The sequence below is a fragment of the Periplaneta americana genome, chromosome 1, assembly GCF_040183065.1.
Source record: "Periplaneta americana isolate PAMFEO1 chromosome 1, P.americana_PAMFEO1_priV1, whole genome shotgun sequence".
Lineage (NCBI taxonomy): Eukaryota > Metazoa > Arthropoda > Insecta > Blattodea > Blattidae > Periplaneta > Periplaneta americana.
Genome location: NC_091117.1, coordinates 77,460,262 through 77,477,907, shown reverse-complemented (window position 1 = coordinate 77,477,907; position 17,646 = coordinate 77,460,262). Strand labels below are relative to the sequence as shown.

The 17,646-nt window shown below is 30.0% G+C and overlaps 1 protein-coding gene across 2 annotated transcripts in view; it reads left to right on the top strand.

The window, feature by feature from the left end:
• gprs (speckle type BTB/POZ protein) overlaps nucleotides 1-16,627 on the top strand; it is a 206,798-nt gene extending 190,171 nt beyond the window's left edge. For both annotated transcript variants that reach the window (XM_069822467.1, XM_069822459.1), the window contains 4 exons: nucleotides 798-914; nucleotides 1,119-1,226; nucleotides 1,383-1,496; nucleotides 1,693-16,627. In XM_069822467.1, the coding sequence (XP_069678568.1) occupies nucleotides 798-914; nucleotides 1,119-1,226; nucleotides 1,383-1,496; nucleotides 1,693-1,845 (492 nt within the window). In that variant the 3' untranslated portion in view covers nucleotides 1,846-16,627. The remainder of the gene's footprint in view (nucleotides 1-797; nucleotides 915-1,118; nucleotides 1,227-1,382; nucleotides 1,497-1,692) is intronic.
• Nucleotides 16,628-17,646: the final 1,019 nt, after the last annotated feature.

The following is a 17,646-nucleotide window of genomic DNA, read 5'->3' as shown; positions in this document are numbered from 1 at the left end:
AATCTCATCATATTACAAAGTTTCAAGACTAAAACTGGCAGTTAATATGTATTAGAAATATATTCATAAGGAATTCATAGTGTAATGAATGAAATAAACAAATGGTTAATTTATTTTCAGGTTATATTTGTATAGTAGCTATTTTTAAATATGATTAATGCAATACTAAATAAGATATGTTAGACTGATTTTGGCCTTAGACTGATTTTGGCCTTCGGATAAAAACAGTCTATTGTAAAATGTTATGTTATAATTAAGTTAAATTGCAAAGAAGGAAAAGTTGTATAGTACTATGTAGAGAGCAAGTTTTAATGTTTATTTCTCATGGTGGCTCATTTTGCGTAATGAATAAGTTTAATAACTACAAATAAATGTTTTAAAATTAGAAGAATTATGTAGTTGAAACGTACGGTAATGAATTTTTCATAATGTAAAAATGTTACAATTGTAATCACAGTACTTGTAACCAAATTTTATATACAGTATAACAAAATTTCCAGACTTCTTGAAATCGTAGTTCACAAAATACAGCCTCGTCATTTCCTTTGCAAAATTATAGACACGTTGGAATGCATACATTTCTTTTACTCCCTCTTATACCTCACTTTTAAATTTGTAAACGATTTTCTTCTTATTCTCCTTCTTCTTCGTCTTCTGTGGTTTCTCTTCTGACCTTTATGTGTACGGTATTTCTTTCCCATTTAATGCCTGTTAGCTCTGTATACCACTGCTTGTATATTTTATTTTATTCTTATTTTGCAAAGCCTGAAGTGAGGATCTCGCTTCTATTTGTGTAGGAAACTGATGGTCGCGATGGTCGCAGAGTTGACGCTGTAGTTGACAGGGGGGTGATTGAGGAACCAGTGGTTCAGTTGGTGCCTGTTCCTATCGTGAGTGAAGAAGTTAAAACAATGGTTAGTTTCACTAGTGACTGTTCAGAATATTAAATGTACTGTAAGTGGTCGTTGTAGGTTTTGTGTTTATTTTTTTTAACAAATGACATGTTAATAATGAATTTTTCAGAAACTAATACATGTCATCAAATAGAATTAACATATCCATTTTCTCTATTATTAGCTCAGGGTTTCGAAATATGGGTCTCACTTCTATTTGCATAGGAAACAGACGGTCATGCAGTTGAACCTGTAGTTCAAAGGGAAGTCATTGAGGAAGCGGTGATTGAATTAGTGCCCATTCCTACTGGAAGTGAAGAAGTCGATACAATGGTTAGTTTTATTTATGTTTTTTTAGAATATATAACATAATCTTAATTTAATTTCTCAACGAATTTAACTAAAGCAATATCTTTAATAAGTCGTCATATGGAATTAATGAATTCAGTTCATGGAATCGAAGTGAGGATATCGCTTCTGTTTCTTTAGGAGGCTGAGAATCATGCAGTTGAACCCGAACTGGTAGTTGACAGGGGGGTGATTGAGGAAGCAGTGGTTGAGTTGGTGACTGTTCCTCTCAGAAGTGAAGAAGTTGATGTAATGGTTAGTTTTATTTGTGGTATTCCAATTGTCTAATGTAAATGGCTTTTATAGGCCCTATGCTTACATTTCAAGTACCTATATTTTATTTTAATGGTGTAATTTTAAAAATGAATATATAAGTCATCAAATAAAATGAATAAGTTGACTCAATGATTGACACGGGCTTGAAGTGAGAATCTCACTTCTATTTCTGTAGGAAACGGATGGTCATGGAGTCGAAGCCATAATTGACGGGGGGGTCATTGCTGCTGCAGTGGTTCAGGTGGAGGTGGTGGCTGTTCCTATTGGAAGCGGAGAAGTTGATGCAGTGGTTCGTTTTATTAGTTTCTGCCGAGAGTATTTAATATAACTGGTAACGTAATAACACTCCACAAAACATTGTAATAATATTTGAGACGTGAGTGTCCAGTATAACCAAATGCATGCTGTTTGGTACTTCCTGACCCTTCCTTGTGTTTATTTCTTCTATTAACATCATCGTAAATGGAGATATTCATAAAAATGAAGGCATCAGGTAGAATTAATGCAAAGAAATTTCATACAAATGATAAATCCAAACAACTACTGATCAAAAAATCACAAATTATTTTTATTAGTCATACTACAAGCTACAGCTTGCATAATAATCTTGAGCCTCTGTCTGATGCCTAACATAATTCAATTTATACCAGTGTTTTTCATCTAAGTTTAAGTAATATTGAGTTCTGGAAATAATAATAATAAATTTAAAAACTCCACATAAGTAATTGTAATATCTGCACAAAAAAGACTTGTGATTAAAGTAAACGGTATTGGTATGGTATTTAAATATGAAAAAGAGATTTTAACATTATTTTACACGTAACAATTTTTCTATTGTAACGCATATGAGAAATATTAATGCTTTATTTGCATTTTTACTGTTATTTATTGCTCTTCATGTAAGTGTTTACCAGTAATAATTTAAGTTTAATTTTTAATTATTTTCATGAAATATTGTAGTGGAATGAACAACTAGTTGAAAAACACTGCTGTAAATTCACCTGTGATATGTATACATTAGTCCTAACTATACAACTTTTCCCTTTTACAATTATGGAGCTTATCAATTTACTTTGTCGCCTGTGAAATTTGTCTCTGAAAATTTTATTTTGTATTAAAAATCAACCTTGAGTTATGGTATATGTATAAATTATCTATTTCTTTTCCGTTTGAAATAAATATTGGAATGTGTTTCCATTTTGCTACTCTAAAAAATTTCCATGTCTAGTCCCTGATCACATGTTTGAAGTACCGGTATCAAACAAGTTTACCTCAAAATCAAAATACATATAAATGACATGGAACATAGAGAGGTTTGGAAGCTAGGTATAGCAGAAAAGTTTTTAAATTGTAAGCTATTTATTTACCAGAATGTCAATACAGGTAAACATAGTGCATATATTTAATACTAATATATGATACACATCATTAATGATCCGTCAAGTGCCATCCATATTTGAAACATAATCAAAACATATTAAGAATGTGATACAATAATTTAAAAGGTATGTTACATTCGGTGCAGAAAGTAGTGTTTTGTATAAAATATTATTTATAATTTATTTATTACGGTATTGTAGTATAATATACAACTTTTTTTCTTAAATACGGTACATTCAATTATTTGTAATATAGGTTATATTAGAGTTTGTCATTCTTCCATAATGAAGTTAAAGCACCTACGGTATAGCTGGTGTCATGATTGTGAACGTATGGCCTTGCTCGACCTTCCAGTCGGGGATTGCTTGCTCTGTTTAGTGTTTATAAATGTAGTCTTCTCTCCATGCATAAACACATGAAGTGTCCGAGAGTGACATAGTTAGTACCGTACAGTACTGTATATCTGTCGGAATAGTGTGTTGTATAGATGTGTCTGCAGTTTTAATTATATAATTTCATCTTAATTTTAATGACGATATAATTTATTGTATTTGTAATTTTAAGTGACTGTTGTTCGTGTTTTTTTTTTACTTGGTTATTTAACGACATTGTATTAATTACCAGGTTATTGGTGATAGCGTGATGATATTTGGCGAAATGAGGCAGAGGATTACCCGATATTCGCCTTACATTGGGGAAAACCTAGGAAAAAACCCAACCACGTAATCAGTCCAAGCGAGAATCGAACCTATGCTGAGCGCAACTTCAGATCAGCAGGCAAATGCACTATGTCTGAGTTACGCCAATGATTGTATTATTTTGTGTTGAGACAATGCCTCCAATTATTCCGAAATTAAAGTGAAAGACACTTCACAGTCATAGTCATGAAGTTATGGCCGACATTTATGAGTTCATGGAAAAATGAGATAAGTAACAACGACGAAGTATGTTCACAAGCATATCTAAAAAAATGCAGAAAGTTTAAGAGTGAGTTTCGCAAGTAGCTGGGTGTCAGTGAGTTCAGTAGCGAAGTATTAAGAGATAAAAAAAAAAGCTGGCAGTAGAAAGAATATCATTCGAAACACTTGGCAGAAAACATAACGTTTCCAAAAGAATCACAGACATTGATGACTTTGACAAATGTACTACCGGTATTCGATGGACAATTCACAAATTTTATGCACAAGAGAGGACTATAATAACTTTTAAGTAAGTTACTCAAGCATGAGACGAATTGTAAAATACATGGATTTTAAGTGGAAAAACACAAGGACCGTAGCGTTCTCATACAGAAACATGACACAAGATCATTGGCCGGAATGTTACGAGACAATTTCTTCTCCATGAGGAATCGAATCAGCACACATTTCGTAACGCGAGTCTAGGCGTGATTACCCATATTTTGAAGTGACTGTACTCTGCAATCCACTGTGGAAGAAAATATAAACAAACATCACTAGTTTGCTGTTCTGATAAGCTTCGAGTAGTTGAAACTCGCATCCTAGCTTTCTATTTAATATTTCCACGTGGTGCTGGCTATACCGGTAGAGCAGCGTTTCTCAAACTTTTCTGAAGTGGAGACCACTTTTTTAAGTCAGAACAGTTCCGCGGACCACCTTACTCTTGTTCACTTCGAAAGCAAATTTATCATTTATGTAGCATATTTTAATGACAATATACTTACATTTTAATGTAGAAATAATTAATTAAAATTAATTTAATTCAATTAATTTTATATTAGCATTAACCAATTAAGTTAATGTTAATAGAAGAAAATTTCATATATAATCATCTGCAGAAATAGAAATAAAAAAATAATGCAGAAACATGTCTTATTTTCAAAAGTAAAGATGCAATTTTGCATGTTCTATTATTGGTGTACGACGTACAGTACGTGACCATTTCAATGTGCAAACTATTAAGAAAGTCATAAATACATGAAAAGGTTCGGTACTTTGGTCCTGTTATGAATTCGGGTAGTCCTTAGCTGGGTTACAGGCACAGCGCCAGATGTGCACGGAAAAGATAGCGAGAAACACCACATTCATAGTGCTTTAAAGCCCTCTGTTGTTGCTGAGAGTAGAGTGGGAAGTCGATAGACGGGTAGGGTAATAAATTTCATAAAATGTCAGTACTGAGAGAAAAAGTGAAAGGCGATTGCCATGTGTCATTTACAAACTCTGAGATTTTCAGCTATAGTGTGATAACGCAATTCGTTTGAATTTTATTTTTTCTTCTGTCTTTTTTGAAGGACCACAAGGGCAGACCTCGAGGACCACAGGTGGTCCGCGGACCATAGTTTGAGAAACGCTGCGGTAGAGGATTAATAAGGTCATTTGAGATATTAGTTTCGTGTATAAATGGAATAGGCTAGGCTATATGATTTTTTCTTCTGAATGAATTAGGCTTTATGTTACTTTTATATTACATTACCGGTACCAATACAGTCATTTTATACCTATTGCTAGATACAAAGTGTAGAGAGATGCAGTGACATTCATAATTAATTGAACTGTATTATCTTAACTCAAATATAAGAAAATCGTTAGCAAAATGATCGAATAGTTCACATAGTGTATATTTGCTGTCTCTAGATACGAGTAAAATACATTGAGGACACAAATAAGTATTTTTTAATGAGTGCATTTGAATCAATTGCTAGTTGACCTCTCTCAGATGATTATTGTACATAGATAAAGCAAAGTGGATGCTTTTATTATTTTGAGTAGTTTATGGAGTTTTTTTCTGAGATAGTTTTTTTTTTAGTATTGCTATCATACAACTGTACAGTTAATAATAAGTTCTATAAAAAAAATTTAACGTTTACAATTTCGGGCCTGTAATGGTCAGATTGACAGTGTTTTTGAGGTTTAATAACGAAAACTGTATAATATTAGTAAAATTATATGTGTAGAAAATATAATAATATTTTTTGACACATGTTTGTGCTCATTTCTTAAACAAAATGTTCACTCTTAATATTTTGTATAGCACTTCAATACTTTATTGCACCTTTTGTAATATATCTTGATCATATGGTGGTACATATGTGGATGTTTATTTTTATACGGTTCTTTATCACTGCATATCGCAGGAGCTTCAGTCCATATTAAATTTGCCCTAATTTATTAGAAAAGAAGTAGAATAGATAATATAGAGTTAAGACATAAATCCAGAAACTAAAGGGAAATGGAAAGTTGAAATGTCTAAGAAAATGGACAAAAATTTTATGAAATTCTGTATACGAAAGTTTTATCAATCACTGATCTGAAAGATCAGAGATAGGTATTTTCAGTACAGAAATTTTTATATATATTTTTACTGGTTACAATTCATGATTATGTATGACTAATGAGAGAATAATAACAGTGAAGTTTAAAGTGAAACACTTGTACTGATATAAATTTAAATTATTTAATATTTGATAAATTAAAATGAAGGTATTTTGACAATAAAAAGATTGATAAGTGCTAAAATAGATTATTTAGAAAATATCAGAGGAGATTTAGTTGAAATTGTAGGCTTTATGACAATCATTACGTATATAATTAACAGAATAGATCTGTTTTTCAACTCACTTATCTGTTCTATTAAGGAATCCTCTAATTCCAATGTTGAACCAGTTTGTTAAAAGAAATATTTGTTCTGCTCTGTCTCGTTGTATGTGTGACCTTATTACCAGGGGGAGAATTCTAATTCTTGTTGATAAAATCTGTTTCCAATCTTTTGCTAATAAGTATGTAAGAAGAGACTATGTATTTTTGTTTGTTTGTTTGTTTGCTTGTTTGTTTTCTAACTTTTAAATATTCACTGTTCCTACCCAAACCTTAATTTAGCTATATTTAATGGCACAAAGGAGAGCACAAGATGTGTCTAGTATAACACTGCTGAGTAATGATGGAATTTGTAGTTTTGAAGAATTAAACGTTCTTTCGAAGACATGTACTGTACCATGTTCTTACAAAATTTTCAGTAAGTATGTTGTCCCTGAATGAAAATCTATGATTGTAATAATAATAATGATGTCCAACTTCCTATAATTGTAAAAATGTTACCCAAATCTGGCATTTGGCGTTATTTTCCAGAAATATGCATACCTTTAAATTTACCCTGTTCTTCTGTCCAAACATAGAGTGAAGTTCTGCTAAATTAGTTACAATGAAGTTTCGTATTTGGAAACTTAATTTTGAAAGTTGTTCAGTTTTCTTTTATGCTCTTCATTTTGAAAGTGTACTCATATGAAAAATGAAAGAGTGAAATGCAAATAATTACTGTTTTTTTTTAAATAACTATATAACATTATTCATATTTTAAACTTACACAACATCGCAAGGCAAATAACATATATTCACACACAAAATGTATGTTCATTATAACATAATAAAACAAAATTAATGAATGTAGCATATTTCAGTTCAGAGGTAAAAATAATTCTGTCGAACATACATACCAAGTTAAGAAAAATATCATATACCTCAAAATTTTTGGCCAGTGACTGTATTATTGTTTGGAGCATGTGGAACTATTTCAAAATTTTGTATAAATTTTTTCCTTAGAATTCATATTGATACATCAAAGCTCCAGGATATATAAATTTTAATTTCTTCTTAGTTAAATTTGTGGGTGCATGCAAGAACCTAGTATGTTACATTTTTGGGGAAAGTGTGCTCTCACCATGAAACAACCTGGCATGTCTCTCTCTATAAACTCACAAAAAATCAGATGTCTAGGTAGTTTACAAGCCCACCAACAGTTTGATCTTGTATGTTGTCTGAATATGAATTTCATCACCCGAACATGCAAGAACCTGATGTTTGTGCCATGTTTTCTTACATACTTTTATCAGAATTTGTAGATATAATTTTATGATCATTTCACACATATTGAAGCTCAAGAGCAATAAAAATATTATAAGAATCATCTGATGACATGAAAACTTTGTTCCTCTTTATCTCGGTACCATAGATTTTTTAACATATCAGGTTCTTGCATACACCCACAGAATTGTAAATCATCATTTGTACAGTTTTATAAATGAATAAATAAATTATTCGATTTTAGGGAAGGCTGCTAAAAAAAAAAAAAGAACTTAACTATATGAAAATATTGTTTCTTATGTACAGAGAAATTAATTACGTGGCTGTAACCAAATGGTACTCTTTGTTATAGGACAGCTATCCTTTTCCGGATTCTCTCTCTAGTTATATTATCAGTTAGAAAGTGGAAACATATGCGAGCACATTGATGCTTAACACGAAGTTTTAAAATGTTTATTAATTTTTAATGTTTCAAATGCCTATGTTTATGCATCTATTAAAATGTTAATTGGACGTTTGCAGATTAATTTTACTGGAGTACAGTTTACCTAACTCGTTATTCTTTGGAGACATGAAATGTAAGATTTTGTTTCTTATTTCATCCAAATTATGTGCTAGAAATGTAAATAATGATCTCTCAGGCCCACCTCACGTGGGTGTTGTAATCATACTTCAGAGAGATTCTAAAAGAAAATAAGCAAGTGTGAATGTCTTTTAATTTTCTCTGAAGAGGTAGGTGACCCATTGATTAGGAGTTGGGTAGACACACTTGTGCCATCCTGCGATTAATTAGCTTTTTTGTGGTTGTGATCATTTTGTTGATCACTGACATTGTTACATTCATTATAAATAGAAAGATAATTTTATTAGAGATTAACCTAAAATTAAATTTAAAATTTAGTGTCTATTTTTGAGGAAAAATAAACAGGAATAAACCCATCAGCAGTGCTTGAGAGAAAGCAAGATATCCTAATTCCCATCATATCTTTGTTGATTTCTTTTTAAGATTTTAAACGACTTAAATCATTGTGCATTATTCGGTACTGAGCATTGTCAATATAATATGACAAGTATGTTCTATAACAAAACCTATTAAAAAGAAACGGTTTACACCTTAAGAAAATTATGGTCGTACAGTGGTCATGTCACGTTTTTAAACTTTTTTTTTTCTGTAACTCGCATCTAGGATTTTAATTGTATATTATTTTCGTTTAACATCAGTGATAAATATTCTATACCGGTATTAGCTTGAATATTTTAACCCAAAAATATTCTATATTAAATGAACATTTTTAATCCAAACTGTTTCATTCCGAACACATATTATCTATTTTCTTTGGCTCTTTTGCATTCTACCTCTATAAGAACCACTGAATTTGGTTCATATAATTACAAAAGATTAAGTTAAGAACATATATAACAGCTTGATTTTACAGGAATTACGTAAGTACCCAGAATGTCACTTGTAGCATGATATACCAGTTTCTAATTTATTTTATGTACCGGTAGATTTTTTTTCGTAGAATGTGCTGTTCATGGAAGCAGCATTTTTGTTAATTTCATATCTTTTACTAGTCTGAAACACGGAATTTTATTGCCAACTGAATGTAGAGTAATGTTTGTGTAAGAGAATTATAAATTAACTTTTTTGTGCAATGTTAAACTGCTCTCCTTCGCAGGAAATGTACGGATATTAAAAAGAAAGGAGTAAATGTGTGTAATAGAACCTCTGCCCACAAAATCATCTTCGTATCCTTCTGAGTGGTTGTAATAGAATAATTTATGTACTCTTAGGATTGTTGCCGAATTGAAAAAGAAAATTCTTTACACTGTTATTACTTAAACTTTATCTTCTGTATGAGACAGTACTGTCACAACATGTAACATATTCAGATGCTGGTAATCTTTTTTAATACACAGAGAACACACACTTAACTAGATTCGTGTACTTTAGGAAAACTTACTGTTTTCATTTTCTGAATTGAATTATATTTTGGTCTCAAGGTAGAACTAATATTATGAAAAATTGGAGTTATTTTTCTTCTAAACATGATACAAGTGTCAGAAATACTTTACATTACTGTACTTATTAATTTTAATAAAAGGTGACTACAAAGTCATATTTCTGAAGATAAAGGTTTAAGTAGTGCCAGTGCAATTCTCTTATCTTTTTCATTCCAGAATAGACATAAATATTTTAAAAATTCTTCAAAGTATTATGTAATGAAAATGAAGGTTATTTTTCACCGACCAAATTTTCCTTCCTTTTCACATAAAACTCTGTAAAATTTAGGTAAACTACCTTGAAAGAATTGAACTTAGATGATCCAGTTTATATAACACATTTTCATATGCATCAACAGGTATATTAACATATTTTTGAAAAGCTGATAAATAATGTGTTCAAACTGAAGCATGCAATCACAGTGCATCAAGTTTAAATTCATAGAATCTCATTATATTGTGACTGATAAACAATTTTTTGACGTATGAAACGAAAAAAACTGAATCACAAAAATAATTATGATATGATATATTCAAAGATCAAGTATTATGCATTAATTACAAGACATTGTCAAATTGGCTTTAAATTTATTAAACTGTTTGTTTATACCAACGAATACGTAGTGCGTATTGTAAAAAAACAAATAATAAATTAATCATTTTTATATTTTTTATATATTCCGTTCGTGACTGAAAAATTGAAATAAGATTTTTTTCCTTGCATTTAATTTGTATCATTATACATTATTTAAAAAATACGGAAATTATAACATTAAATTTGAAGCACTATGATTGTCCATATTCTGGTGTTTCAGTAACTTAAATAGTTGGCATGTCAACTCATTTACATATTTTAGGTGGCATGAAAAGAAATTTATTATAATAGACGTTTTCAATAACTACAGTTCAATAGCAAGCAAAATAATCCTACCTAAGAATTAAGAAAGGATGAAATCAATACTTCAAAATTTCTTTTGGCATATTTTTAAGAAATAGTTTTACTACAATTTATTACTTACTTCATATTGTTAGTATTACAAAGTGAATGTTAAGATATTATAAGCACCTTTCCAAATGGTTACATGCCATCTATTTAAGTTATACTGTTGCCACAAAAAAAAAAAAAAAATCGAACTCCCTCATTTGCGATAAATTGCAGTTTATTCATCTAAAAATAATAAACCACAAAAGTAAAAAATACATACAAAAACAAAACATGCTGGTACAGTGTCATCACTTGCATGAAACCTGAAATACCTACAAACTACCACCCCCCTCAAAGTGGAATCTATAAAATGAAACACGTAGATTAGATAATGTCTGTAGTAATAAGACTTGCTAATGGTGTATTCTAAAATAAAAGAGAACTTTATTTTGTCATTAAAATATATACATTTCTTGTAAGTGATCACTAAGGCTAGATTTTATTATTATAACTTAAATGAGTCTCTTTAAAACATTGTAAATGTCTCATCATACTACACTCTTCTGTTCTGTTCTGCCATCTGTATATTAAAAAAAAACATTGTATGACATTTGTGAACTATAACAATATTGATAACGAAATGAAAAGTCAGTGTCAATGTATACTGCTAAACATACAGTATAGGCCTACTCTACTTTATCTCTATAAGCTAACATCATTGAACAAAATTACTTCCATATAAATAATAATTCTATTGCATATTTAAATTGGACCAATTTTCTAACTTCTACAATTTGGAATTTCTAGTTAGAGATCTTTCCTTCTCCACTCTGTCCTAACTTAACTTATCGGCTAATTTGTTTTGAGTTTCTAGACTTAAAGTTGCAATAATAATATAGCACACAAAAATATTTTTTAAATAAAATATTATGAATATGAATTGCAGTGTTCGTGTTAAGTGTCTATTAAGGCTTGTAAGATTATCAATTTTATAGGAAAATGTGAGAGTGTAGGAGGGAAAGCTTAGAAGAACGCACAAAATTATAAAATGTTTAATATTTCATCTTTATACATATTGTAATAATACAATTCATATTTTAATGGTACTAAAAAAACTAAATACCATATTTTTACATGGGTTACTAAACCTATTTCATACCGTACAGAACAGACTGATATTTTTTGTCATAAATAAAATACACTCAAGTCTATTATTGAAATGTGTTACTAGTCTGCGATGTATGCAATGAACAAGATAAGAAACTGGGCACCCTACCCCATCTCCTCGCTTGGTTGCCTCATGAGTGATGCCTTATTGGCGTCACGAGGTCCAACCTGTCTTTGGACAGTTGACCAAGCAACAATCAAATAAAAAGGAAAAAAATCACTTGAATACAGAATGTGCTTGTCATAATTTTTATTTGTAATAATTAACCATTTATTACCCATATAGTAGGGCTGCTATATAAATGCGTAAAGAAAAAGAAAATTGTCTCAATCATACTGCCTGAAGATTAGTCTACTACTGATATTGGTTTTGTAAATAACGGGCAATATTTTTTTGTATTTGTTTTACTATGACTTAAAATATACGGTACATATTCGGAAATATTATTATTATTATTATTATTATTACTATTATTATTATTATTACTATTATTATTATTATTACTATTATTATTATTATTATTATTATTATTATTATTATTATTATTATTATTATTATTATTATTATTATTATTATTATTATTATTATTATTATTTGTAGGTATTCTCCGTAACTCTTACAATAAAACTTCATTTAACAATTATATATAGTCTACTTCATGCTCTTAATAACAGTTGATACTTGTTAGATCTAAAACATATTTCATTACCTTATTTTAGTCATTATTATAACACGACATAAGAATGAGACTTCTAACATTTTATTTATAACCTACAGCATTCCAACGTTAATTTCTCCATAACTACGAACAGAAATTTACCTAATTTTTTCACTTTCAGTTCCACATAATTTCTTATATGCTATTCTGTTGTTTGGTTTCAAAATGTTCTCGTCTGTAAATAATTTTCTTAAATTTTGAGTTTTCGAACATAGTAATAATAATAATAATAATAATAATAATAATAGTAATAGTAATAGTAATAGTAATAGTAATAGTAATAGTAATAATAATAATAATAATAATAATAATAATAATAGTAATAATAATAATATGTCCATCCCAGCTTCTCTGTGGTTGCAGAAGGACAAACATACCACGTTACGTAAAATCAGTACTGTACCATAAAATAAATTGACCGTATCAATACTTTAAAAAGAAAAAAATAAGTGAAAGTCTCCTTTCGAAAGATAATAGGAATGTGCTTGTGTGAACATTTTGATATGTTGGAAGGTCAAAAATACTGTTATCAAAATTATAATTTAAATTTCATATTACAATGCAGAACGTTCGTCATATTTTAAATAAGATATAAATGTTCTCATGAGGTGCAATAATGTGCCTTAATTTGAAATATTATGCATATAATGTAAAATAATAAAAAAAAATAAAACATTTTGGAATATGTAATTTATTGCTTTTGCGTGTTAAATACTAGATACGGTACCTGTTGACTAGTTTCAACCTGTTGTGGGCTATCTTCAGAACATAGCTCACAACAGAATGAAACTAGTTAACAGGTACCGTACCTAGTATTTAACACGCGAAAGCAATAAACTACATATTCCGAAGTGATATAGTGTTAAAAGTTGTGTAATCAAGAAGTATAAAGCATTTTATTTACTTCCATCCTTACTGCAGCCATAAGCAATGTAAGTAGAGATTAAATGATTTTTACAATAGTAAAATATTTATATTTACGGCTACACCTAACAACAGAGATTTTTGTCTCTATAACTTCTTGTCAACTGGACCTATAAAATTAGTCACCGAGTCTATTCTTTTTCATTTATTATTTGCCAGAAATATACCGTGGTACAATCTTTTTAAATCAAGCTATGGTTTTCGGTATGGTACTAGTAACAATATTAATATTCCACGAATTCTTCATGCTTACTTCACATCTAAATATCTCACTAAACTGTCTTATAAAGATTGAAAATAGATTGTATAATTTGTACACAAATTAAACTGTAAACATTAAATATACTGGAAAACATGAAGCCAATAACTTGTTATGGCAGCTTATTGTTCTGTGGTTTGTAGTGCTTGAACAAGCTCAACATTCCAATGATTTGCATGTTGCAGTTCGACAAGTTCAGTGATAAAGTTCCAATGGGGGGCCCATGTATAGGATTTGTAAAAGTTAACATTAATACATGTCCTCTGTTAATCTAAATAGATACTTACGATTTCTTTTTGGTTTTATTTTTAACATAAATCTGCGATAAGCTGTTTCCCGAAGGACAAATTTTGTATTCTTCCTGACGAGTAAATCAATTTACTTCTATTGAATTTTTATACTTTCATTAATCTCTTGAACCTGAATGCATGATTAATTGTTAAAGAATAAAACATAAAGACACAGTGCTAAAAAAAATAAATGAAGCAGTGTGACATAATTAGTTTTAACTTCAGATAATCCGAAGCAACATTCTTATGTGTAGTTTGGTGAAGGCATTTACAAAACTCTTTAACTCTTTAGAAACCCATATTTACTCAGTGTGGGATAAACATTTCATTTGAAGTTTGGTACATTGTTCATTTCAATTTCATTATCGAATACCTTGAGATTGAAAGGAACTCCGTAACTTCTGTACGTAATGTTGTATTACTTTCTGTCCCGAAATCTCATCTCTTGCATTTTAAATTTTATTTAGCATTATGTGATGTGTCTATGTGGAAACATCAGACTTTTGCAGTAATGAAGTGTAAGTACATAATCTACTGATAAACATTTCAAGAAAACAGATTAGAAATGCGGAAGAAAATCTTTAAAATAATAGTAAGAGCTAAATATCGGATTTTTGCATAAATATTTTACAATTACGTAAAAATAAGTAATTTTTTCTTTCAAAATAAGATGCATCAGAACTTTGCAGTTTGTACTGTATATATTTCCTTAGCAATATTAGTAATGCATAACATTTGAACCTGATGACAAGTTCAATATTTCTCCTAAGTTGCTAAGAGGGATTAGCATTACTAAATTACACGCGAGAATTGGGTACTGTACATGTTAATTATAAATGTTACATAATGATAGTGTGAGAATCTGATAACAGATGGAAGCTGATCATTATTATATATTCAGTGTGGCTCCACTAGTTTAGTGGTTATCTGCAAACTTCTGCTCGGGAACATATTGACTAAGATATTGAAACAACATTATGTACTGAAGTCAGTGTTATCATTCAATTTTGTTGCTACTTTATGACGTAAATGAAGAAATACATGAAAGACATTCTTCTATATCATTAAAGTAATCTTATACCACAGTATCAGGATTCATTAATGGACAGTGATAAACATCTTTTAATATGTCAAAAATAAAATTTATCTTTCTCTCCTGCATATAATCACCGCAATATTATTTATTCATGTATGTATTTATTGATTGATTGATTGATTGATTGATTGATTTATTGTTCATTTTCAGTTCTCTTTGTGACTTATTCGCTTCTGAAATTTAAGAATTAAAATTTGGACATGCTTTAAAATTCACAATTTTTTTGCGTTCTAATATTCCATCTCCAAAAAGAACTCTACTTAGTGATTATCAAAAATTCGTAAAAGAATCATTATGGAAGCGAGGAGTTAAATTTTGTTTCAAGATTAAGGTGGACTAATTTAAGTATTGGTATATTGTATGGAACACTAACAAATACATTTTATGAAAAAAAAAAAAAGTTTTACTTTTTTAAAATATGAAGCTCTACAGTTATTGTTTATCATATACCTATTTGTATTTAAGAAAAATCAAATTCGAAAGATCATCAATTTGTTCAAATGACACGATAATTTAATATTTCCACTTAACTGTACTAAAAGAATCAAAATACTTCAACAAAAACTCTCGATTTTATTTAAATTTAAAGAAAATTTGTCAAAATAAGTTTTTGTTTCATAATTTATCACACTTTCTGTTATCATTTGTCACTCTCTATATCATGGTGGTAATTTTAAGCTTAACTCCTGTATCATTTTGTAGTTCCAATTCATGTTACTACTCGGTACAATATTTTAGAATGAAACAGAAAATTATTTTACAATGTAAAAGAGTTTATACCAAATGTCAAAAATCTATAGCTCAGCCTTAGTTTTCACCTTCAGTTCTTGACATAGGCACAAGAGCTTTCTTACTGTTACTAGGCATGTGACTGGTTGGAACAGGCCATGAGGCCAACGCAGATATATTATTATTATTATTATTATTATTATTATTACTGATTTGTTCTTATTATGATAACGGTAGAGAGTTGACCCTTTTGCAAATGTTTGACTTCCTTTCTGCCAATTTTTTTTTTTTTTTATATACCTACCGTATATATAACTTCTTACTCTGTAAAATTACTTCGTGTCACAAACATTTTTATCTTTATAAAGTCTCCCAATTCGATTATTTCATAATTTCCTACTAGCACTATTGTTTATGTTTATTCACCGTTGAAATTATACATGTTTTTCAGAATGACTCAAATGGAATTTGATACTGTGGCCAAAAGAATAATGTTACATATTTTGCAAACAGCTATATATATATATTTGCAAAATATGAAGTGTTGCATATTTACATTATGTATTGTATTTACATATGTACTGTGCTTTCGTTGTCACTGAAACTGGCCTCTTGTTACCATGGTACAACAATCTGCCAGATTATGTTGCACTGTATTACATTTTGTATAAACAATAAATAAGTACAATGAAGAAAAGAATTGTATTTTTATTTCTCTGAATTTAAATTTATCTGACCCGTTGGTCTAAGTGGAGCAGTCGGTAGAGTGTTGGCCTGTGCTTAAGGCTGCGGGTTCGATCCTGGCCTAATTTTTGGCATTTAAGTGTGCTTAAATGTGACAGGCTTATGTAAGTAGATTTATTAGCATGTAAAAGAACTCCTGCGGGGCAAAATTCCAGCACACCGAAGATGCTGATATAACCTCGGCAGTTACGAGCGTGAATTACTGCAAGCTCCATCGACATATTTTGCCTTCTGAATGCTTAATTTAAACTTCTATAGTCCCATACCAATGGCTCTCCAACAAACCAATTCAGATGAAACATAGTAATTCAGTTGTAAATACTTGTACAGATATAGTAGCCTATATTCAATAAAGGAAAAATGATCATTGATAAAACAATACACAAAAAAATTGTATTAGATTTGTTTTACTCTGTCATATTCACAATCCTTATAATAATCAATTCCTTAAAAATATAAGTAACAACCACCAATAGAATAAAAATGTTCCTAACAATTATGGGATCTTAAGAATATCTTGGTACCTTCATCTTACGATGTTTGGTGACGTATACACGTATTCATAGTATTCAAATTCATTAATATCTTGGTACCATTTTTTTTTTATTTAGCTCCAACCTTCCTTGTATTCATTTGCAAGTTGAGAGTGAAGGAATCTCTCAGGAATCTTATTTCAGTATCGATATGTGAACACTGGTCTGAGAGCAATCTGTGAGAAATAGAGGAGAGTGACAGAGTAGTCAGCTCGCAGGTGGACAGATATATGCAGATCTCTCAGCAATAAGCTCGCACAATACGAATTTGTTCCATATCGTATAGTTGAAGAGTTCTCTCAGCTCTTAATATGAAGAGGAGACTGTTACTGAACATAAATGTTTCAAATGATAATATTTTAGGGCCAACAGGCCCAAGTTTACGAAATGTTGGCCTATGTATTGTAAAAATGGTTTGAGAATGCAAACTCAATTTGTCACGCTATAAAATAAAATAAGTCATTTATCTGTTGCTAAAAGGCATAATGTCACCATTAATCTGTCTTTTATAGGAAATGCGTCTCGCATTTTTGTGCTCTTTG